The 23,304-nt window shown below is 41.3% G+C and overlaps 1 protein-coding gene across 3 annotated transcripts; it reads right to left on the bottom strand.

Annotated features, from left to right (window-relative positions):
* Nucleotides 1–29: 29 nt before the first annotated feature.
* lgi3 (leucine-rich repeat LGI family, member 3) lies at nucleotides 30–21,424 on the bottom strand. Of its 3 annotated transcripts, none has more exons than XM_048242997.1 (10): nucleotides 21,392–21,424; nucleotides 14,494–14,806; nucleotides 12,408–12,479; nucleotides 10,414–10,485; nucleotides 8,461–8,532; nucleotides 8,283–8,354; nucleotides 7,813–7,982; nucleotides 7,215–7,379; nucleotides 6,280–6,370; nucleotides 30–4,026 (listed from the first exon to the last, which is right to left on the bottom strand). In XM_048242997.1, exons 2-10 carry the CDS (start codon nucleotides 14,733–14,735, stop codon nucleotides 3,297–3,299), a joined length of 1,686 nt encoding a protein of 561 aa, XP_048098954.1. In that variant the 5' UTR covers nucleotides 14,736–14,806; nucleotides 21,392–21,424; the 3' UTR covers nucleotides 30–3,296. The 3 variants fall into 3 exon arrangements, with proteins under 3 accessions (XP_048098954.1, XP_048098952.1, XP_048098953.1); XM_048242995.1 differs by lacking the exon at nucleotides 21,392–21,424 and adding an exon at nucleotides 15,220–15,373; XM_048242996.1 differs by lacking the exon at nucleotides 21,392–21,424 and adding an exon at nucleotides 15,220–15,362 and having other exon boundaries at nucleotides 14,494–14,917.
* Between the last annotated feature and the right edge of the window lie 1,880 nt (nucleotides 21,425–23,304).

Here is a 23,304-nt window from a genome sequence, read left to right as displayed (position 1 = left end):
GGTATTAGAAATGACTCAATGGCACGGCATGGTGCAGCACAAATTTATTAGTTGACAAATTATATCAGATATTATGTAGCACATCTGTTGCATTTCAGAGGCACAATCTATGGAACAATCTGTAGTAGAACAAAAATTACACAAATATTTTTTTCGAAGTAGCAGGTGGGCAACAAATCCTAAGGTGCATAATATAGCCTATGAGCATGTGAACAAATTAAGCAAAGGGTCTGTTTGGAAATGAGAACAATCGGCATATCATACCCTTGGAATAATAAGGCTCTAACTGACATTTCTGTGAACAGATTTTTTGTATGCATTTTTTGGGCATTATATGTGTAAGGAGACTTGTTTCACATATCAGTTTTGCTCTATTTAATGCAAAAAAATAACTGACAGTGACATGAAGCTCGTTATCTGAGGACTATTATTCAGAACAGAAGAACCATATAATTCCAAGGGGAAGCTATTTATTTTCTTACACAGTTGCATACTCCACAAAGAATTCCCAAGAATTGGTGCAGTTTCCCTGCATGACGTCAAACCTGTGACTGCAGCCAACTGGATTTTGCTCCACAACCCCACTCTCCCCTGACTTTGGCCAGCCTGTGTATCCCTAGAAGGTTTGGTACCAAAACTGGAAAACACTTAAATATAAGAAAAGGAAACACAATAAAAGAGAGAACTGGCATCACAATAATGGGGATTCAGCCCCCATCCTCGTTAAATGAGATTTTTGAGGACAGTTAGGAAACAAGGGTTGAAGATAGCCACAGACCCAACCCATGTCCTAAACACAGAGTATGTGCTGATGCCTCTGGGAAGAAGATACCGACTACCATCATGTAGGCTAAATAGATTCAAGTTCCCCCTATCAATTAAGCTACTTAATGGTGAATAGTGCAATAGGGCAATAACTAGTGGGTCAACGTGGTTTTATACTATTTATTGGATGAGCTGCGTGTGTCTGTGTGTGGGTGGAGGAGGGGGGGTAGTTGTGGGGGTAGGTGTGTGTGTGTGTACGCGCTAATGTGTTTCATGTTCTATGTATAGTGAGTCTATGTACAATGGTCTATGTCTTGTGGTTGTAGCTTGTATGACCTCTTTTTTATGTATGTGTCACCGATACTCTCTGGTTGCCCAAAGCACATTTCTCTCCTGGGAGAGACAATAAAGACTGACTTACTTACAATTAAAAAAGTTGCATAAAGACTGGAATAATGTTTCAATGTATGATTACATTTTCATCAGTCTGATGAAGACAACTCTGATGAGGAAGGTCTTACATCAAAACGTATGCAACTTTTGGTTACACTTTACTTGAAGGTATCTACATAAGAGTGACATGACACTGTCATGAATGTGTCATAAACGTTAATGACATAACGCTTCTGTTATTAAGTATCATTCGGTTTTTGTCATGACAAATTAGGGTTAGCATTAAGGTTAGGGTTAAAGGTTAGGGGTCATGTGTCATGACAGTGTCATGTCACTCTCATGTAGATACCTTCAAGTAAAGTGTTACCCAACTTTTTTATTTAACGAGCATTTTGAACGTCTGTGCTCCAGTATTTCCTTTTCTTGCACATGAGAAGCACTGGACTGTTCTCAGTAGTGCGGTGGAACTACTGGATATGCTCATTGGTAGCCTAATGTGTTTTTCAAGCAAATATATTTGGCAACTGTCACAACAAATCTATACGAAGATTCTGGTTTACCCAAGACTTTCATGAAGCACAGTGCTTTTTAAGGCAAAAACATGCCTCATGATGAGGAGATGCACAATGAAGGCAAATGTGTTTGTTCAAAGTGGAATTAAGATGAATGTGTTATTCTATGCAAAGAAACCACATTAAGCCACAAATAGTTTCACTACATTAACTGGCATCAAAAATAGTCTGAAAATACTCTTCACCAAACATATTCTAAAAACAGTCTTCATCCCAGACAGAAAAAACTGCAAACATTTCCATACTAAACATTCACTCACATACACTAAAATGCTTAGTGAGAGTGCTCTATCATAGCAACATACAGCCAATAAACTGTACTAATGCCAAACTACTAACCACCTCAAAGAACAAAGAGCAAAACAAATAATACACATTTGTCTTTAGACTTTTAAAGACATATTGCTTGTTACTTATTTTGTGTAAGTGTGGAAACCAAAGAAATGTGTAATGGTACAATAAAGTAATTTCCTTCAGATCAAATGGGTCTTTCAAAATTGTATTCTGACAGCATATATCATTTAAGCCATGCATGCAGATCACAGTATATTGATGAAATATTTTCATTACATGTTAGGCATAATCCAAACGAGACCCTTATATATTTGGTAATTTGAGCACTTGGTAAATGAATGTTAGTAAAAATGACCTCACTGTATCTCCTGTAACAGTCATGTCACCATGATAGCACTGCATCTAGCTACATGCTTTTAAAATAAGTATAAATAGTTGGCAAGAGCCACAACAGAAAACAATGAGCATTCCAATGTGTCCTTTATCCCCCAAGTAGAGGAATTCCTGACACTGACGTTGCTTTCAGACTTTCAAACTTATGTTAAGTAATTATACAGCATTATGTGAAGGTAACCATATTATCATGTTACATGTTTGTGTATTCAAGTTTGAAAGTTTGTGAGCTTGGGCAGTCTGAAGGACTACAAATCTGTAAGGTACACCTCTAACTTTGTTCCTACACACCTGAGCAGGACATTCAGGTGCATTTTTAATTAGTCACTGTTAAAATGTCATCTATTAAAATGTTAGTTTTCAAAGTTCGGTTGAAAATCATGACAGATGTACTTCCAAACATACAGAAGCCTATACTTGGGTGAAATGTATTAAATGGTATCTTTCAAAAATGCAAAGCAAAATGCCCAAATTGGACCATTTCATTTAAATGAAAAACCATAGATCTAAGCTACATTTATAATCTTTGCTCACCACAACATTATAAAGCTAATCAAAGTGTAGAGGAACAAGAGAATATCCTCTATACGTATATTTTCCTACCACTCATAGAAACATGAACTTTAGAGGTTTCAATTTCAGGTTTAGATTGTTACATTTTGGAGGACAGATTATTTTTAAGTTGTCAATGTTTGTGGCCTTCATTCATTGCTATCATTTACCTACAACTAAAAATTCCACATTATGAAATAAAGACCCATGTTATGTGTAAACTTGCCTATTCTGGTATCTTTGGGAACCCACATTTAAAAAAAAAAAAACTCTGCCATTCATGAAGTTTTGCTTATACACAAGCAGCAGCTCATTTAAAGCAACACATTATTTTGCACTCAGGTCCACCACTAGGTGTTGGTAAGCCAGGGTCTTTCCCTTGAAGCTAGCGGCCAGTAGGATGTCCTTGTTGTCCACATTGATGAGGCTGAAGGCCCGAGGGGCGAGCAAGTTGAGCTCCTGGAAGGGTTGGTAACGCTGAGTGAGGTCGTCCCACAGGTACACCCGAGAGAAGGAGTAGTCGCTGCCCAGCAGGAGGTACTGCCTCAAACCCACGCTGAACGGGTAGACTGCCATGGAGCCACGCGACGGCAGTGTCTGGATCTCCACGAAGCGCTGGCCCTCCCAGCGCAGGATCTTGGAGTCTCCGATGAAGCGCGTGAGGCACAGGTAGAGCACCTTGCGTATCCAGAAGTGCTTGACCATCTGCACGTCGGCCGTGTCGGCGATCTGCGAGTAGAAGGCAAACTGGCGCTGGCTGCGATTCCACTGATAGACCACTGGAGGCTGCGAGGCGCTAGAGAGGATGAGTCGCGGCTTGCCCTCCACCTCCAGGAACTCCACGTGGGTGTCACGGTGCCACGGGTGCAAGGACTGATGGGAGTAAAAGCCGTTGCTGTTCCAGCGGTAGATGCTGGTCGAGCCTGCCTTGGAGCTGTCCACCACAGCGAAGTACCAATCCCCCTCTATCTGGAAGGCCTCCACAAAGTTAGGCTTACGCACACGGGTTGTGTCAATATCTTGGATCTTCACAAATCTTAGAGGGCCTTCCTCCCATCTGCAAACAAAATGGTGCAAAAAGAAAAAAACATAATCTACAACTAGATGTACCGAGAGCGGTACAAAATATGACCGCCGCCCAGTCCAGCACATTTTTTCCACAAAAATAAATTACGCTGAAAGGCCTATATGATTCTAACTGTCTCACTAAATTGCATTATCCACACTCAATTCTCGCTGGTATCTGCTAGACAACAAATACCAAATCATGATTAGTTCATAGATTTCACATGTAAAATTCATTTTATACAACCCCACCTCCATCTTGCCTGTTCATAATTCTGAGAAATTCTTGAATTGTGTGGATGTGTGCATGTACATGTTTATGTTATGTGTGTGGGTGTGTGTGTGTGTGTGTGTGTGTGTGTGTGCGCGTGCTTGTGTGTGTGCCTGCGTATGTGCCTGTGCATGCATGCGTACATATGTGTACTGTGTGAGTATGTGTCATACGTACGATTACTGTGAATGTATGTGTGTGTGTGTGTATCTGTTTGTGCACATGTGTGCACATGAAATGGGTTAACATGACCCCAGGAGGCAAACATACGGGAAAAAATTGTCATCCTAGGCCCTACAGTTCTCAAGAAATTCACAGAGAACTGTGTCTGCCCTACCCTCCTTTCGGGGGGTCCAGTCCAGTGGGGGGCTACAGTTCAAAACGAAAAACGACGGTTCCATGCTATCCATGTGGGGTTACATGCCCACCAAGTTTTGTGTACCCCGGTCTTTCAGTGTCCCTGGAATCCTTGTTGGTGTACGTCACTAAATGTACACATAAATTATTTTATTGTAAGGCCCCCATGAACGAAAAGTACACAAAACTGCATGCATTCGGAGGGTGTCATAATGATCCTACACTTTTAATTTCGTGCAGTTTTGACCTTGTCAGCCAGAGATATTGTGATGAAAACACCTAATTTTTAACAAGGTGGCGCTATACATGAAATAAGTGGTAATGGGATGGGTTGACATGCCCCTTAAGACCAACATACATAAAAGATGGACCTCCTAGGCCCCACGGTTCTCGAGATATTCACAGAAAACTCTCTCCGGCCACCTACAGGCCAGTTGGTGTATAGTAACATAAATTAATTTATTGTGTGGCCCCCCATGAATAACCTGACCCTAGCCAGATGAATGTCGTTCCGCTTAGCTCCGCCTAGCTTCACTCACATCCATCTGGGACCTCTTCCATTGAGAGTGATTTCTTCAACCAACTTTATGGTTTAGCCAATCAGGACGCAGGGCGGAGTTTCATAGATGTGACATAGCGTGAAGCGACTGTGAGTCTGTTATTAGCGCCACGGGTTGGCTTCGGCGTGAGTGGTTGAAGTAGCACGCCAATAGATGACGGACAAGTGACTTATTCAATCATATGCAAGCATTTTTGATTAGGCCCAGCCTTCTGAAGCAACACTTCAATGGATCGGTTCCAGATGGATGAGTGGAGCTAGGCGAGGCGAAATTCATCTGGCTATTGCCAGGTTACCCCATGAACGGAATTCCACAAAACTTGGCGTGCATACAGAGGGTGTCATAATGATCCTACACTTCCAATTTTGTGCAGTTTTGACTATGTTAGGTCACAGATACCTGCGATTACAACACCTCATTTTTACTTTTTTTGTGTTTAACTAGGTGGCTATATATGAAATGAGTGGTTATGGAATGGGTTGACATGGCCCCTTGAGATCAACATACAAAAAAAATGGTTCTCCTAAACCCCACGGTTCTCGAGATATTCACAGAAAACTGTGTCTGCCCTACCCTCCTTCGTGGGGTCCAGTCCAGCTGGGGGCTACAGATCAAAACGAAAACGATGGTTCCATGCTATCCATGTGGGGTTACATGCCCACCAAGTTTCGTGTACCCCGGTCTTTCAGTGTCCCGGGAATCCTTGACGGAAATTTGGGCATGCGAAAAAGAAAAAAAAAAAAGCTTTGCTGCGCGGCGGTCATAATAATATATTAAAGTTCTGTTAATTAATTTATCAAAAACTTTTTGTAGACCTACAGTGAATCTGTTGTTGCCATGTTAATGTTTAATTATGGCATATTTTTGTAAAGTAGATGGTCATAATATCTTGATCCTGCATAATGGAATTATTGTTCCACTTTCTTTCATTTGTTTAACATTGTAAGATGGGAGTGAGGATCTGCAGTTGCATGACAGCTCGTTTCACTGTAGAACTGTGACAGAGTAGGAGAATGGTGTTCTCAAAGACAAGTAGGCCAATAAAAAAACACCTCACTTGTATATGTGGGATCCTCCAAAAAGCTGGGCTACCACCATGTAGAGTGTGTTGTTGATAACCACAGGCTTGCAGTAGACCGCTGACCGAGCTGGGAGACATAAAAGCAACATGCTGCAATATTCACATGGCAAATCTACACAGAGTAATCAGGAAAGAAAACACATACTGAGAAACTGCAGTGCTCTGTGATGATAATATCAATTATTGATTAAACTGAGAGGTAAATCCTACCAAAATAATCTGTACCGCTATCTGTAGCCCTCCTAAAATAGCCCCCTCACTAAGAGGAGGTAGTCGTGCAACTATCTCTTTTCAGAGAGATACATTATGCTACTCAGTCTCTCCTGTGATATAAGGGAAGTGATGTAGCAGCTCTGTATGGTTGAGTAAGATGTCTCCTCTCTCCTCTCTGTGCTCTTCGTTTAGCCCTCCCACAGAGACCAGCCACTGCTTTCAGTCACTTACTCAGTCTCAGGCTACATCCATTAGTTTAAGAGCAACTACATCAATAAAAGACAGGGCAGAGCTGATGCCGTCTGTTGCACACACTGTCACTTTCAGTGGGTGCCCTGAGGAGGTGGGAGCAAGGACCTGGGAGCCACAGACTCCTGGTGTTTACAAACAAAATCACAAAACACAGAACAGGCTGCATTTCAAAAACAAAAAGAAAACTCCTATTGAAAGTCGTGTTGGGCAGTCATGTGTTGAATGCTCTGGAATGGAAAGTCTTACATACTTTGTCTTCAAGTGTAAACTAACTGCATCTAAGTGTGTATGATAATTGCACTCCTAAATTTCCCTCTGAATAAATAAAGCCTATATCTGTCTATCTACGTGTGGCAGGCTGTTGCTTGCCCCAGTGGGACCAATCAAGGGTCGGGCGTAACACCCTCTGAATAAATAAAGTACCTATCTATCTAATATCTACTTACATGTAATGTTGTGTGTCTTCCTGAAAACCATCTCCACGTGATCCCACATGAATACTGTGCAAATTCCAGTGTTGGGCTGAGCAAACACCACATACTGGTCTCCACCAAACTCATATGACTCTACAGACAGGGACTGGAAGGGGAAAGTCTCGTACACAGCAAAGTCTGTCATATAGAAAAAAGGAACACAGTATGAAGTGTGTGTTACCAGCAATTATACTTTAGTAGCCTACTATATATTACTAAACAATAATGTATTATAATTAGTATGACTTAGTCTGATCTGATCTCTAAATCTGATTCACTCAGTCATACAATGCAGGTATTGCATTGGGTGGGACAGCTTTTCTAACAGCACATGCTGTTCTTAATGCATTCTGGACCACAGACAGTAGAAGCAATAGAACATTACGTTATCTATTTGGCTGTAATAACGATGCACTGGATTTACTAATCAGAGGCACACCTTATCAACATTTTTATTATTATTATTGGGGAGACCCAATATCATCATCATCATATCATCTTTCATAAGGCCCAACATTTTTACCAGTGCCCCTGTTACTAACACACAATGTGCAGCAACACTAAGTTTGACCTGCGCTGATGCAGTTGAAGTCCCGTGGGGTGAGGTCATGGATGCGACGGCCCTGAAACTCAAAGGGGCTGGCGCAGTAGATGGCTGGCACAGATGTGTTGGTTTTCTCCATCCAGTCCACCAGCCATTTGATCTTACAGTCACAGCGGAACGCGTTACCACGCAGGTCTCTGTAAGGGAAGGGCAGTGAAAGGAAGGCTGGGGCTTCATGAATCATTCAGTTGTCAGTTAATCATTCTGTCATTTTACTCAACTGTTTTATAAGGAGTGATTTTAACTGTAACCAAAATCTTTTTTTTTTTAATCTGTTGTGTAAAATGTATGCCATATGAGTGGAAGGATTTCATGGCAGCCATGATGTGCAATGTTTTTTTTCCATAATTTGTTTTAATGAAAAAAAGATCTGTGGAAGACTCAGTGACTCACTTTGACAAAGATGCTATTGTTGTACGATTACAAAGACTACTTACAAGTCTGTGAGGATATCAAGATACTTGAAGAGTTCCCGAGGAAGACCCTGTAGATTATTATTGGACAGAGATCTGACAAAGACATTGTTATCATTGTGTGAACTGAATTGCTTTTACCACAATTATTTTTATAACATGGACATACAATCCAAGGGAATATATAAATATATATACGCACAAATGCGTTAGGGATTTTAGTCCTCTGAATGTATGCTTTGAAAGCGACTGGATGTCATTATTTTCAATGAACCTGTGGGGAAAAGAAAGAAGAAAATATGTTGAAGCAGTCAGGCAGAGATGAATGTAAATTTACCCTAGAAGGACATGGTTTTATCGATAAGAACATTCATTCTCCTCTGAATCTCTCTGCCTTGGGTCTCTCTTTAATTTTACTGTCTGAAAAGACGACCAAATTCCCCAGCTCATCTCCAACAGATATAGGGGTCACTGGCCTGTTAGATCCAATTAAGATCGGGAAGATGGATTGCAGGCAGAGGCAGGCGGGCCCACACACGTGCACTCTCAATCCGCCGTACTTTTTCTTGTTAAACCTTTCAGCTTAACATGGGGTGCTCTAATGCCCGTCCATTCATTTCCGCTAAAAGCTCTTTCCTGTCTCCCCTCGTTGCCACTGGAACACAAGCAGTCACAGCCACCCTACAGCCACCCTGCGATGCCACTTGCATCTTAAACAGCTTTAATGGCGACAGACCCATGGGTTACACCAGCTATGACCTTGATGGTGATAGAGGTCAGATGAGGAGGAAAGCACTGAACGCACGTGAATATCCGCAAGTCCTACACAACGCAGCCAAACTAATTTCCAGCATTTAGTATTATATGTGTAATTACTATTAAAAATGTGCAGTCAGGACATGTTAATTACTGAAACATATCCCCCAAACATTTCCAACCACTGCAGGTGAAGTGAACCCTACACAATCTGCCGATACCCAATGGCAGGGTGTAGCCTACGATTGTCAGCCAGAGGGCTGTCATCGGTGCCACAACAGATGAAAAATGCCAAGCACGCACAAAATGCCGGGCAGATTAGATTCTATGCATCTCCTTAGACAGTGCAGGCGTAAGCAAACAGGCGGAAACATCCCACAATCCCACAAACACCCGCAGCACTTACATAACAACAATGCTCTCCTGTGCCATCTATTGATTATCTTTCTGCTTGGAACTATTGAATTATCTGTAATGAGGTGAGAGAGTAGAAGAGAATGTAATTGTGCGCACAGGGATAATGAGAGTGCTGCAACGGTTGCAGTTTTATAAACATGGGGGTACACATGCCCATGTTTACAGAGAGGAATGGTGAGATTGAAAGAGTTGCTGACTGTTTGTGACAAACATTTTACAAGTTGTAATGTCTCTCATTACAATCTCTGCATAGCTATTAGAACCATAATGACCAATGGGCCATCAAACCAAATCTCCTATTCCCCATTCCATTTCTTGCCACTGTGAGGAGGGCTTGTCTGTATGAGGTGATGGAGGTGGCTGGAGGGAGTTGTTAATGCCGGGTCGCCGCTGATGTGAGGGAGCGGAGCTCATCAGCATGCTCAGAGGGGAGTCGCCAGACAGAACTGGCAGCACCGCCGCATCCCAGAGCAGGGCAACAACAAGCCAAGCCACCCGCACTAAGCTGAGCTAAGATGCCACCCCACGCACCAAAACACCACCAGCCAAGCCTCAAACAGGTCTCAAACAGGTCTGATATGCCACTGAAGGTCTAATGCAGTCATTTAGCACATCACTGCTGATCTGTGATCCTCAACTCAGGTCATCAGCTGTACTTCATACTTTAGCCGGTGGACAAAATGGCCACCTTGGGATTGCTTAGCTCACCAAAGTGGAGAGGGGGGAGTACTGTTATGTAACAGCAAGCTGGAAACACCCTTGATCAGCATTCTATATAACCATCTTGTTTATGAATGCAAGCAGAAATGCATATAACATCATGGATGGAGACATTACTTTCTCTCAGATATTGAATGAGCAGTCAATTTGAAACAATTCCTTGTACATATGCCAACACAAAACAAAATTGGCTATGCTAATATGCATTTAGTAAGTGAAGATATTTAGAAAAGGAACTAAAGGGGAAATATGTATTACTTACAGATATTGCAAATGTGATAGACCAGCAAAGGCATCATCAGCAATCAAAGAAAATGTGTTTGAGTTCAATAATCTGCAGACATGAGGGAAATAGAGAGAGACAGAGAGAGAGAGAGGGGGAAAGAGAGAGTCAATCTTGTTCTTGAGAGGTAACAGTGTGTACAGAGTGTAAACAGGTGTCACATTCATATTTCCAGCAACAGTATATGTGGTGCAGAAAATCACCCATCCAATAACTGGTCCATGAGCTTTCATGTACAATCCCGATTATTGCCTTGTCTGGTTACAAAGGGGACTCATTTTCTAATTTAAAGGGAGTGGTTAAGTCAGCTTCTGTTTCCCTCTTTCCTTGTGAAAAAAATCGCAATGCAGTCCCTCGGGAGAGAGCACTGTGCTGCACTCGCATGGTCTAACACACTTTAAGAGATTTATGCAAATCACATCTGCAAAGAATGCAGTGCAGTGTGAGTTCAATGAGTTCTATAACTATCTATAACTATTCAAACAATGTCTCACAGGGTTATATATATAAAACCTTTTACAAGAATTTTGAGGTAAATGGTGCAGTTGTATGCATGGTATGACACAGGAGCATGGGGATATATCTGGCTATATGAGTCTATTACTATCTACAGCAAAGTGGATATGAGTATGGCTGACCAGCGTCAAGCAAGTACTGTACTATAAAAAAAAAACACAATGACACACACACACACACACACACACACACACACACACACACACACACACACACACACACACACACACACATACACACACAGTAAACAGACAGCCCATTGTTTGGCCAAGAGGGAGCAATGGGAGTTCGTAATGGCGGATGACGTTGACTCTGGCTGGGACATGACACTGACACTGTCAGTGATACAGAGCCAGAGTACACAGAGCACCAGAGGTTAAAGGTTAAAGGTTAAAGGTGCTATGTGGAGTCCTGTAGGCTTCAAGTTGTCTTGAACGCAGCCACACGACACTCCTCCATTGACTTACATTGTATTTAATACAGCCTCATGTGGTACACAGAGATATTATTGCATGCTAACCTTAGTAGGTATAGGCAACACAGAGAATTCTCACAACCGCCGCGACGTCATAGCATGCATTTGAACAGATTCACGCCCCTTTTTAGGGGAAGACACGTTAGCATTATATCATTGATTCCAATGGGAAAGACAGCTAGTAGTCACACATTACTTCTAGTTATTAATTCACAGGACATTCAATTGTTTTACTAACACAACGGTTATGAAGAAATATGTATTTTTTAATTGTTTGGGGAAAAAATCCACATAGTACAGTGGCCCTGAAGTGCTAAACACAATGACAAATAGGAAATCACAATGGCAAATCACAAAACACGCAGCAAATAAAAAAAATCATGACTGAAAATAAATCACAAAACACTAGCCTGCCGCTAGGGTGCGTCTAGATTTCTAGGCTAACAAAACACAACAGTAAATCAAAAATCACAAGTGTAATCTCAAATCACAACGGCAAATAGGGAATTCCAATGGCAAATCACAAAACACATCAGCAATTTGAAAATCTTTTTTTTTTTTGTTGTTGTGTTTTGCGATTTGCTGTTGTGATTGTCTATTTACCATTGTGTTTTGTGCCATCATTTGCTGATTTAATTTACTGTTGTGCTTTGAAATTTGCTGTTGTGTTTTGTGATTTGACGTTGTGATTTTTGATTTGTTGTTGTGTTGTCCTATTTGTCGTTGAGTTGTTGTCGTAACATAGCACCATACCACCAACTACGGCACTCCAGAGCTCCCTGACAGGAAGTGGGCACAGAGGTGTCTATTTCTTCATCATTTATTGAACCCATTGAGATTGAACATCCTGTTCAAGGAATCCCTGGAGCAAAATAACTTTTGAAAGAACATTTAACCCTGCATTAACATTTGGAGGAAGACAGGGGATTTAGGAAGAGAGACACACAGAAGTCAAGAAAGGAGAGATGTCAGGAAGACTTACAGGAACTGGAGCAGGTGCAAGTGAGAGAATGCTCCCTCTGGAATCGTACTGAAGGCAGCATTTACCATCGTCCTGAGAAACAGAGGGTCTACCATCATCATCACCATCACCACCACCACTACTGTCTTCACCATCCTTGTCACCACCATAATCATCCTCATCTTCATCATCATTGTTAACTTCATTACCAGCACAAACATCTCACTTAAATGTGTCTATTCAAATATTTTCCCTACATATAATATATATATATTATATATATAATAATAATTACTAAACATTGACAATGATTAACCAGCATAGCTGTAGCTAAAACATAGAATACAATTACAGAGTATTTAAAAATGTTATTCAGTACTTATTTTTGCTGCAGACCAGGACAGAAATGTCTGTGTGCACACAGTTTGTCCACAATATCTATATATTGACCCATCTATAGGGGGTCATTCAGCTTGTGACCTCATAAGTGATTACCTGCCTAGCTTGCACTGATTCCCGCTGGCTGTTTCAGTTTTGTGGATCATTTAATCTGCAGAAACTGGGACACACACACACTCTTTGTCTTGCCCATCACAAGAATTCTTACAGCAAAAAAAGAGGCCATCCACATTACGATGCTTTAGTTAAACTAATTGATCCTGCAGCTCTGGAATCCATACATACACAGACACTTGTGCATTCTACTCTGCATCAGTGCTTTTCATTTGTTCCTAGAAATACACTCTTCAAATTCATTCTGATTTTAGGGTTTAAATCTTCTTCATAGGTTGTTCATACAAAGATTTAACAGACTGTCCCTTGGTGCCAATTAGTAGGCTGGAGAGGACCTATGAAGTTGTGTGCTACAACTACATCTCCCCAGAGTCCCGACGCCCACATGTGAGGTCCAATCGATGCACTGTCTTTTTAACCAGAGCCAAAGCAGCTTGCTGACTTCATTCCAAGAATACAGAGAGGTCTGCGGCAGAAGGATTCACAAAGCCCATCTCTCATCTTTTATGAGCGAGCCAGAGCTGAGCTCACTGGAGTGGTCCATCACAACACAAGGGAGAGCGCAGAAGTGATCGGGATTGTTGCTGTTGTGCAGGCTTCCCATATATAAAACATATCAGTCTGCTGTATATCTTAACTTAAGCTCTCTCATTCATTTCTCAGTCCCTGCCATACAAGCACTTCATTTGTTATGTGTCCGAGCTACTGAATTGTATGGTCTGGATTATATGTAACAAGCAGTGCACTGCTACATTGTGTTGGTGTTTAAAAGTTAACACATAATCATGTGAGCCAAGGTACCAAGTGTCGAACTGTTCTCTTGAGAACAGTGGCGCACTAGTGGTCTCTGAATGAAACTATTCAACTCAGGAAAATGTTCTGAGATCATGCTGTTTGATGTGGTTTGGCCCAGTACATTAACAGAGTCCAGAGTCCTAAAAGGATTCTTGAAAGTACCACTTTTTCAGCTCCTGCAGAAAATCTGATCAATATTTTTCAGCAGACAACACACTAGACTGGACAATGGCTTACAGAGCAAATAGGACGTGACGTCAGTCCCAACCCTTCATCATTGCCTTATGTAACAAAGAAATCCAGGAGACATCTATTCCATCACAAAACATGTCATTGCCATTCTCTCTTTATATTGTCTCGTATGGACAGAAATTTTGGATTTACTGGGTCAGTGACTTTATCAAAAGCAAAAAATGAAGTAAGATATGTTATGGTTTCACTGGTTACATTAGGTACACTTCAGGTAGATTAACATGATTCACTCCCTGCATCACACATCTGATATATGTGAACTACAAGAGCAACATTTTAATGTGACCAAAGGGATGTACTTTCACATACAGCAAATACTTCAGTTGGCACAAGCTCACAGTGCAGAAAGTACAGCAGCACACATCTCATCTTGTCTTTTATCAGTAGCTGTGCTGTCCTCCCTAAGAATAAATACTCTTAAGTACTTTAAGAGCTCTCAGCACCCCAGTGTTCTGTGAACACAGCCTAAACCCTGTGCTCTCCCAGCAGCAGCAGCAGCACTCAGAGGACTAGCGCTGGTGCTAGCGCAGGTGCGGTTTATACTCACAGGGAGATGATCCCCGGGGGGAAACTCTTGGGGATGGCCTTGGTGTCCACGCAGAAAGCGCTGTCCTTGGTGCAGGAGCAGGTAGCGGGGCAGCGGGGGATCTTGGGCGGACGCTTGGCCTCACAGCCCGCCGGCCCAAGCAGCAGGAGCGGCAGCAGCAGCAGCAGCCACAGGGAGGCTGCGGGGAGCAGCTGCCTCCACTGCGGCCATCTCGGCACCTTCCTCGGCCCGGCCTCCAGCATGCTGACCCTACTTCTTCTTCTCTCTCTATCTCTCTCTCCTCTCCTAAAGCCTGCGTCCAGACAAGAAGTGGCTGGACAAAAAAAAAAAATCGAAATGAGAAGATCAAGAGGAAGAAGATGAGGAAAAGGCTGGAGGTGTAGTCCTGGGCTTTAAAAATTAAAACTGATGGGAGAGAAAAATCCTGCAGTGGATAGGGAGACAGAGAGAGGTGGTAAGGGTGCTGCACTCCTGAGATATGAGGTTATGAGGTGAGAGGAGTGGGGATGAGAGAATGACTGGAAGAATTGGGGAGGGTGAGGGGGAGAGAGAGAGAGAGAGTGTGTGTGTGTGTGTGAGGGAGAGAGAGAGACACACACATACAGAGAGAGAGAGAGAGAGAGAGAGTGTGTGTGTGTGGAGTAAAGAAAGAGAATGAGAGGGAGAGGCGATCTGAGATATCTAGCTATACTATAAGGACAGCGAAATGGAGCAGGCAGTACCCACCTCTTTAGTAATCCTTTTTCTCTGTGAGCTTGTCTGTGAGAAAGTGTGTGCTCTGCAGTACTCTGAGCTAGCTCTGTCCCCCCCTCTCTCCCTCCCTCTATCTCCTCACGGTGCTGCTGTCAAAGAGCAGACTGCAGGAGCGAGGCTGCGATTTGCTGCATGCAGACCTGTGCACTGCACGGCTGACACTGAATTATTAACCATCGCGTGGACCAACACCATCCAGCCTGAGAGACAGGCAGGCGGAGAGGAGAGTGGAGGGATGATGAGTAGGAGGGTGGTGGTGGTGGTGTGGGGGGAGGTTGACCCTGCCCCCAGTCTTCCCATTTTACATATTTCTTGTGAGAGGCATAGGGGGAAGGGGTAGATCACAGCAGTTCTTTTTTTAAAATCTTCTGTTGATTCTGCTGACTTTTTTTTAATCTTCTGTCTATTGATTTTTCAAGTTAACAAACAAACAGTGGTCTGAATACATACTGTTACAAATGTCTACATACATAGATCACAGCAGTTCTAAAAAGCACAGAATGAACATCACTAGAGGGCAGAGTTCCTGAACAGGAAGTGGAGACAAGAGTAAAGATGTTGAGGACAGCATGTAGATGAGAACAGGTAAGCAAGGAGGCAACAGAAAACCCTCTCATTGAAAATGGAGGTTATTTATTTAGTTATTTAGTTTAACCCTTCAAAGCATTTGGGCTTATCACACCAAAATGAGTGGCCCAGATTTCATATAACAATGATAATATATTCAAGCACAATGTTGGTTTCAGCAGGACATGTTTTACAAACAGAAAAGTAAAGGAATGAAATAAAGAAAAGTAGACTGAATGGGCTAGAAATGAGCAGAGCAATATATGTTTGTGTTATTTTGTATGTTATGAAAAAAACTAACAATATTTAGACTTTGTAATTTCCAGTATTTTCTTTCACATTTTACATTTTACAGAGGTCCAAAAAATCAGTTTTGTTGCAAATCGACATAACGTCGAATGAAGGCGTTGTGAATGTGTCTTTTAGTTGTGTCAAAAATCATTGCTCAGTGCTACCAATAGGTGGCACTGTCTCCTCAGCAATGAAATAGATACAGATCGCATGAGCCCAGCAGGAGCATGCCAGCTGTACCAGGCACAGGCAGCTTTTACCGCATAGCACAACGGGACTACTGTCACAAGTAGGCTACACACTGGCACACTCCCCTCACACTTACTCACACAGCATGCCTGTGCAAATTCACAAGTGCTTACTGCATGGACTGGAAAATGGGAAGCTTTTCATTAGAAGAGACAAATAGCCATTGTTTTTAAGGTTACTCTCTCCCCCCTCCCTGTGTGTGTGTGTGTGTGGCACCTTGCTTGAAATAAGTATTTTGATCAAAAATATATCTTCAGAGCTTTTCATCAAATAAACAAGTCAGAAATGAAAACAACTTTTTATCCTGGACTAGCCTACATCACAGTTTGGATATTAGAAAAATGTAGGCCTGTGTGGTGGATTTCTATGACTTAAAGGATGCATGTATGGTTTTTTATAAACTTTGATATTACTGCAATTATTATGAGACTTCAAGGCCTGTACACATCTTAAGCAGACCAGACCAGGTGTCAAAGAGTGGGGTGAATGAGTGCACAGTGACACTGGGCCTAGACGGTCAAGAGCGAGAGGATGAGGTAATGGAAACTGAAAAAAAAAAAACAGAATCAGACAGTTTTGCATATAATTTTTATGCATGATATGACAAGGGGTCCCACCAATATCCATAACCTTGGTGGATGCTTATAGGCCAACAGGTGTCTTTCGAGGGAGGCGAGAGGGCCCAACTTCAAGGTTAAGGAGTATAAAAGATAGGCCGCAGCCATTTTGATTTCAGATCTCATCGGGGGCCGCCATCTGATGACATCTCACCTAACCCTATTGCTTGACACCTGGTCTGAACATTGTTTAGACTGGATTATCACTGCAATACGGTGAATTCAGCAGTCTTCAGAGATCTCCTGTCTGTTCTGTCTCCTTCGGACGCCTTGTCCCAGAGTGCTAATTAGTAATAGTCAAGTGATAAATTGCTAGTGGATTCGAAAGTGGACTAGTTTTTCCACGACACCTGCTACATTTTACAACTGATAGCCTATTAGCCTCTTTCAGTTAGGCTTTTGACAGAAACAAGAGCTATGAGAGCAAGTAAGTGAAAATCATAGAAGACATGTGTTCCAACAAGCACTGGCCCACTCTTCTGCATATTCAGCACTTATCCCACAGGCATAGCATTAACAGATGTGCTTTTGGACCTGGCTCATTTGCTTTCGAAATATCTGCTTTTCTGCCAGAGGGAAAATCTTTTCATACAGGGCATTTGTTCATAAGGAGAGAGATGTATGCTTGCCTTACAGTTGGAATCCACATTATAACTACCCTACTTTCCTATTTGAGTCATTCGGAAAATATTTGTTAATTAATCTTTTCCAACATTCATGCTACTTCCTTTAGCCTAGGCCTACTAGTCACCTGTGGGGGTCGAAGATGTTGAACTAGGCCCACGTGCGTCACAGGCATGAGTCGTTAAGTATTTTTCAAAAATATTTTTTAAATATGAAAATCACTTGTAAATGACACTTTTTAAACCACATCCCGATTGATACGAGCCGAGGCCAGGCGGAGTGAAAGAGGCCCTGTCTCCTTCACTTGCACATCTGGTTGAGTTTAGTAAGCTACGTTCGCTGCGCGTTCTGGCGCTATGTGCTGGGAAGCAACAGGATGTGAAATGTTTCCCACTTCCCTTCAGGTGCCGCCATGTTCATGTTCTCAGGAAAATCCCCGCGGCTGCAGGTGATTGACCGACCACCTCAACCGCCAGCAGCACCAGAGTCCAGAAACATCCCCGCCTGTTTTGCTCGTCACATGGATGAGTGATGGCTAAGTGTCACTGTTATATTTCATTCTGAAACAACACTGTTCACGTTGGAAACCTTAGGCCTATTGATTCAAAAGTCCTATATTTTGTCAAAGAAATAGGCCTACACTAGACAGCATAGGGCCAGCAATATTACTCCCTTCTCCTGGCCACCTTAAGAGATAGCCTAAGTCATGGGGGAAGACATGAGACAATGGGAGAGGTTTTTAGATGGTCAGTAATCATGTAACTCCAGAAATATAACACAGTAGCCTCTCACTCACTTTAATTGAATTGGGATTCAGAAGGGATTACTTCCATATCTTCAATTGGTTAACCTGATGGCATGACAATAATCCTTTCAATGTAAAAATATGGCCAAATGGTACAATGTCTTTCTTTCAAGAGTTTGAAATGAATGAAGTGGAATGCCAGTGTTTCTTTTGTCTAAGATTGCAAAATCAGATTCGATATCAGACCACCAGTGGCTTCACGGCTGTGGCGTGGTCCATTGTTGGACCACTATCACCTTTAAATTGTTGTAAATGGGAAAAACATAAACGTTTTTGGATCACAAATGACAAAACGGTGGGGTTTTTGGCAACCCACCAGTGGACCGCCTGAAAACCGATGAGCTAAACCCCAGCGGACCACTTGTCAAGTGGTACAGACTAAACACCGAACCTATTGAGAGCCATAGAATGTGGGCTTAAAGCAATCCAATACAGTTCTAAAATAACGGCTTCAAACTCATGGTACTGACATATAATATGGAAAAAGCTTTAGGTGATACATGGGGCAACATTTTGAGCAATGTGAATGATTGAAGTTCTCAAGAAAATCAAGTTACAATATCAAGGAACATTGCTCAGAAAGGTGCCTTGTGGTATTATCAGCTTTGGAGGACACACACACATCACAGTCAAAGTTGTTCCAAAGTTCTACCAAAAAAAGGCAAACTTATGAGTGTGTTGTGAGAGGGAGTGTATTGTGTGTGTGAGCAACCTATACGTTACTCGTCTTGCACTGGATCATCTTCCTGAATCTCAATATTCTGATCACAAGTGTCGGCAAATTCAGCACCAAGCAGAGGCTACATTTATTGTTTTGCACTTTTTATGATGTCATCACATCACCCAAAGTATCGATTTTGCCAAAAATATTTGGCAGTATTTTTTACAAAAATATCCACCTATAAAGTACTTTGATACAAATTGTTCTTCAATCCAATAAAATACATTTTTTGGGTATTTGAAATACATAGCTTAATGTAATGTAAATACTGCCCTGCCTCTCGCTATCTGGATAATTGGCTTTGGACACATATGTGTACACATTTCTAAATTTTTCAGAAAATTTGAGTTTTTGAATACTGACTGGATGTAGACAAACTAACCTATTTTTGAGATTGAGGTCTTTCAGATTATGTCTTCTAAAGGATACTAGAATGATTTCTTCAGGTATGTCTTGACAAGAAATTTCCAGTGGCTTCATGATGACAGTAAATGTCAGCCATTTTTAAACTCACACACAAAAAAACGATGGTCTCCAGTCACCATAGGCTTTTAAATGAATACAGCTAGAGTAATGTTATGTTATTAAACAACAACAACTTCTCCATTTGCCACACTGTGTGCAACTCAATAACGTTTATATTCACTTCAACCATACTTAAGCATATTTCATTGAATGCAACAGATGGCATTAAAATTAGGCTTACTGTTCTGAAGGACCGAACTGTAATGCAACTATAACTGTAATGTAATGTAACTGTAGGAAATGGAAAGCAGTCTGGGGCCACATACCATAGGCCTACAGGCTAGCCTACTTGGAAGTAGGTCTGCCTTGTTAAACTTGGATGTTGAGGAATGTCTTTCATTTATACACATGAAATTCTATGGATTCTATGGATTCCGCTTATCCTGATCTTCCTAATCTGATCTGAGTCGAGGTTCTTCCCGTTCTTCCCGTCAGTTTTTCTGACAGTCATTGCCTTTGGGTTTGCTCTAGTTGTTGAGGCTTTGGGCTTTGTAAAGCACCTTGAGACAATATCAGTTATTTTGGCACCATTGTAATATAATGGGGTGGTGGTAGTGTAGTTGGAGCTGGGCTAAGATGCAGTAGCCAAAAAAAATGTTGTGAGTTCGATTCCTGGCTGCCACCGTTGTGCCCTTGAGAAAGACACTGTACCCTGAATTGCTCTGGGGAGACTTGTAATAATTGACATACGTAAAGTTGCTTTGAACAAAAGTGTCAGCCAAAAAAGTGTAATATAATTGAACTTAAGTTTAAGACAGACAAAAACATTGTTATTGTTATTTATTATTATTATTGATTGTTATTGTTAAAGACATTGTTGTTATTGATATCTATCTATCTATATCTATTGTTTGTTAAAACAACAGGCTATGCATTGGATGACAACCAGCAAAGCACATGGAACAAATTCAAGGTCAGAATAGATTTTGTTGGCTTTTCCTACTGGTGTCTATCTTTGAGAATGTGTCATTGTAGCAACTCTGCTATGGAGAGCTTATGGAGGCAATGGGGGAGCTGAAAGTATAGGATTAGCTCATTATTTGTATTTTGGAGGAGACTGTCACATGTAGTATACCCACAGTTTTTTTCTCAGTTGCTTTAGTGCATTTCTCAAAACAATTAGTGCAAACTGTATCGTATAGTGATTTACCTGCAAAAGTGTGTATCTTGTTCATAATGCTTAGTCTCAAAAGGAAGTATTTATTCCTTACGCCATTGTTTATGTCAAGATCAGGGTAGGATAGCCACGACGGCCATTGCGTAGCCCCTTGCGTTGGCCGTGAGGCCCCTTTGAAAATCAGAGGTTTACAGGCCACGGTGGTCTTGGTGCCCCCTTCTTTCAATATTCTGCTTTGCGTCCTACTAATAGCGATTTTTATTTAGCCTGTGCTAAATAAAAATAATTTAGTATTTTACGCAGTGGAGAAAGTGACAGCGCAAGAAAGAAAGTGCGTCCAAATTCACTCATTCTTAGTTGAACTACTCGCGAAGTAGCCTATTCATCACACAGACATCACAAGTATCACATGAAAGAGCTTTTTCTCAGCTTTTAAACGATGTTAGCCGATAATTGCTGTGTTGAACGGTTCGCGAGAAAAGTAAATAATATAATTCAATTTAATCATACATTCTACACTGAAGGTTGCGTCCCATGATCTCCCTACCCATTCATCTCGGTGGAATACTTTACGAACCCTTCTTTTAACACATGACAAACCATATATCAGAATAAACAGGAGACCTTACCGAACACAAAGGTGTAAAGCAGTCCCCTGTACAGTTAGCTGTTCCAGAGTAATCCCGTTTTGAATTTGCAGTAAAGTTCGACGTACATGGATGTCTCCAAATTTGGGCTTTAAGTTTTACAATGTGTTTAAATTGTTCCACATGATTTCATAACGGGCCAAATACAAAATAAATGTTACAAATATCGCCTAGATATTGGTAAATCAGAGGACAGCTGACTAAGAGTTTGTGAAAGTAGCCTTAATGATCACAAAATGCTAAGCATGCATCTAGGCTATTTGTGTTTCTTAAAGCTGAGCTGTGCTTAAATTGTTCAATACATGATTTCATAACAGGCCAAATATAAAATAAATGCTATATATAGCCTAGATATCTGTAAATATTAGATGATCAGATGATTTACAGTTCTATGTTATGTCATGTTTCATGTTTTTGTAATGTTTCATACAGTGATGCAGGTCTACTGCAGTGAATAGGCTAAATACAACTTTGATCATTTTTATAGCCTACTACTGTATAGTTAACTTTGGCCTTGGTGCCCTGACATGTGGCCTTTGTGCCCCCCACCAAATATGCCCAACTGAAAGCCAAGTGGCCTTGCCCCCAGAATGGTGAAATTCCAAGCCTGGTCAAGATAGTCAAACTATTTTGTCTTGTTGTCAATATGACAGTTTACTCTTAAATATTTTCTAATGAACAATGTGCAAGGCAGCACTATTTTCTGCAAAACAGTGGATATGTTTCAAAGTTTTTACTGTTGACAGACAGTGTGACAGTATGAAGAAAACAAAGGCTTTACAGCATTATGCAAATGAAAAATGACTAATATAGAGTAAAACACTGCTTGGTCAGAGCTGTGCACCACTGTACATCTTTCTATACATCCTGACGTTCACATATATGGGTCACATATATGTATATGTTAGACAGACTATGACAACTAGTTATGACAGATAGTTCAACACTTTTGCATGTAATGACTCAAGCAAAGAAATAATGGCAGCTTATTTTATGGGGTAGGACTATTCAGCATGGAACCAGTATAGTGCATTTTGACCAACATGACATTTTACAATTGAAAATGTAAAAACCAGCACTCATTTGTACAAAATCAGTTGCTGGATGTACTAAAGCATTGCTGTTTGTTCAAGATGGAGAGAAACTGCTTTAATGATGTGCACAAGTGATACTCTAAGATGATACCGAGTTTGAACAGGTTTGAGAACTTAAATTCAGATCAGAGAAATGTGCCAAAGTGACTGAGAAAAACTAGACTGGACTTATTTTTAATGTCATTTCATTATCCATATTCATTTCATTTTGTGGACCAGTGATGGTGAGTCTCCTTCAAAGTTGTATAAGGCCAGTTGCATATATTATGTGCACAGCCATAACAATGCATATCAAATGTAAATCAGGGTAAACTTAGTTCTGTTGAACTATGTCCTAAGGACCTGGTTGTGTATGGAAGCCAGTTCTGTGTACTGAGTCAGTTTTCAGTATTCATTTGTGTTTTGTTTTTAGTTCTCCCTCCTGTGTCAGGTTATTTTGGCTGTCAGACCTGCAATGGCTTGCCCTTTCCCTTTAGCCGTATGTATTCAGTTACTTTCAGGGGTGCCAGACAGCAGTCATCATAATCCTCTCAGTCTTCCTTTTTCTGTTTTGTAATTCAGAGTTTACCGAAAAAAAAACCCATGGAGAAGGCACCGCAGCCTAAGTCTTCATTAAGCCTCATCGGCCACGCCTTATGCATCTCTCCATTAGGAGCACAGACTGAGCTGAGACCACTGCGAACTTTGGGATTTGGTTGAAGAAAAGACAACAGCAGCTCTAGGGAAGTGCCTTCTTTTAGTTTGCAAAAAAAAACATATACAACAAAGCCATTGTTACTACAGAACATTATCCTTGTTTAC

The sequence above is a fragment of the Alosa alosa genome, chromosome 5 (genome assembly GCF_017589495.1).
Source record: "Alosa alosa isolate M-15738 ecotype Scorff River chromosome 5, AALO_Geno_1.1, whole genome shotgun sequence".
Classification (NCBI taxonomy): domain Eukaryota; kingdom Metazoa; phylum Chordata; class Actinopteri; order Clupeiformes; family Clupeidae; genus Alosa; species Alosa alosa.
This window is presented reverse-complemented; position numbering and strand designations above follow the sequence as displayed.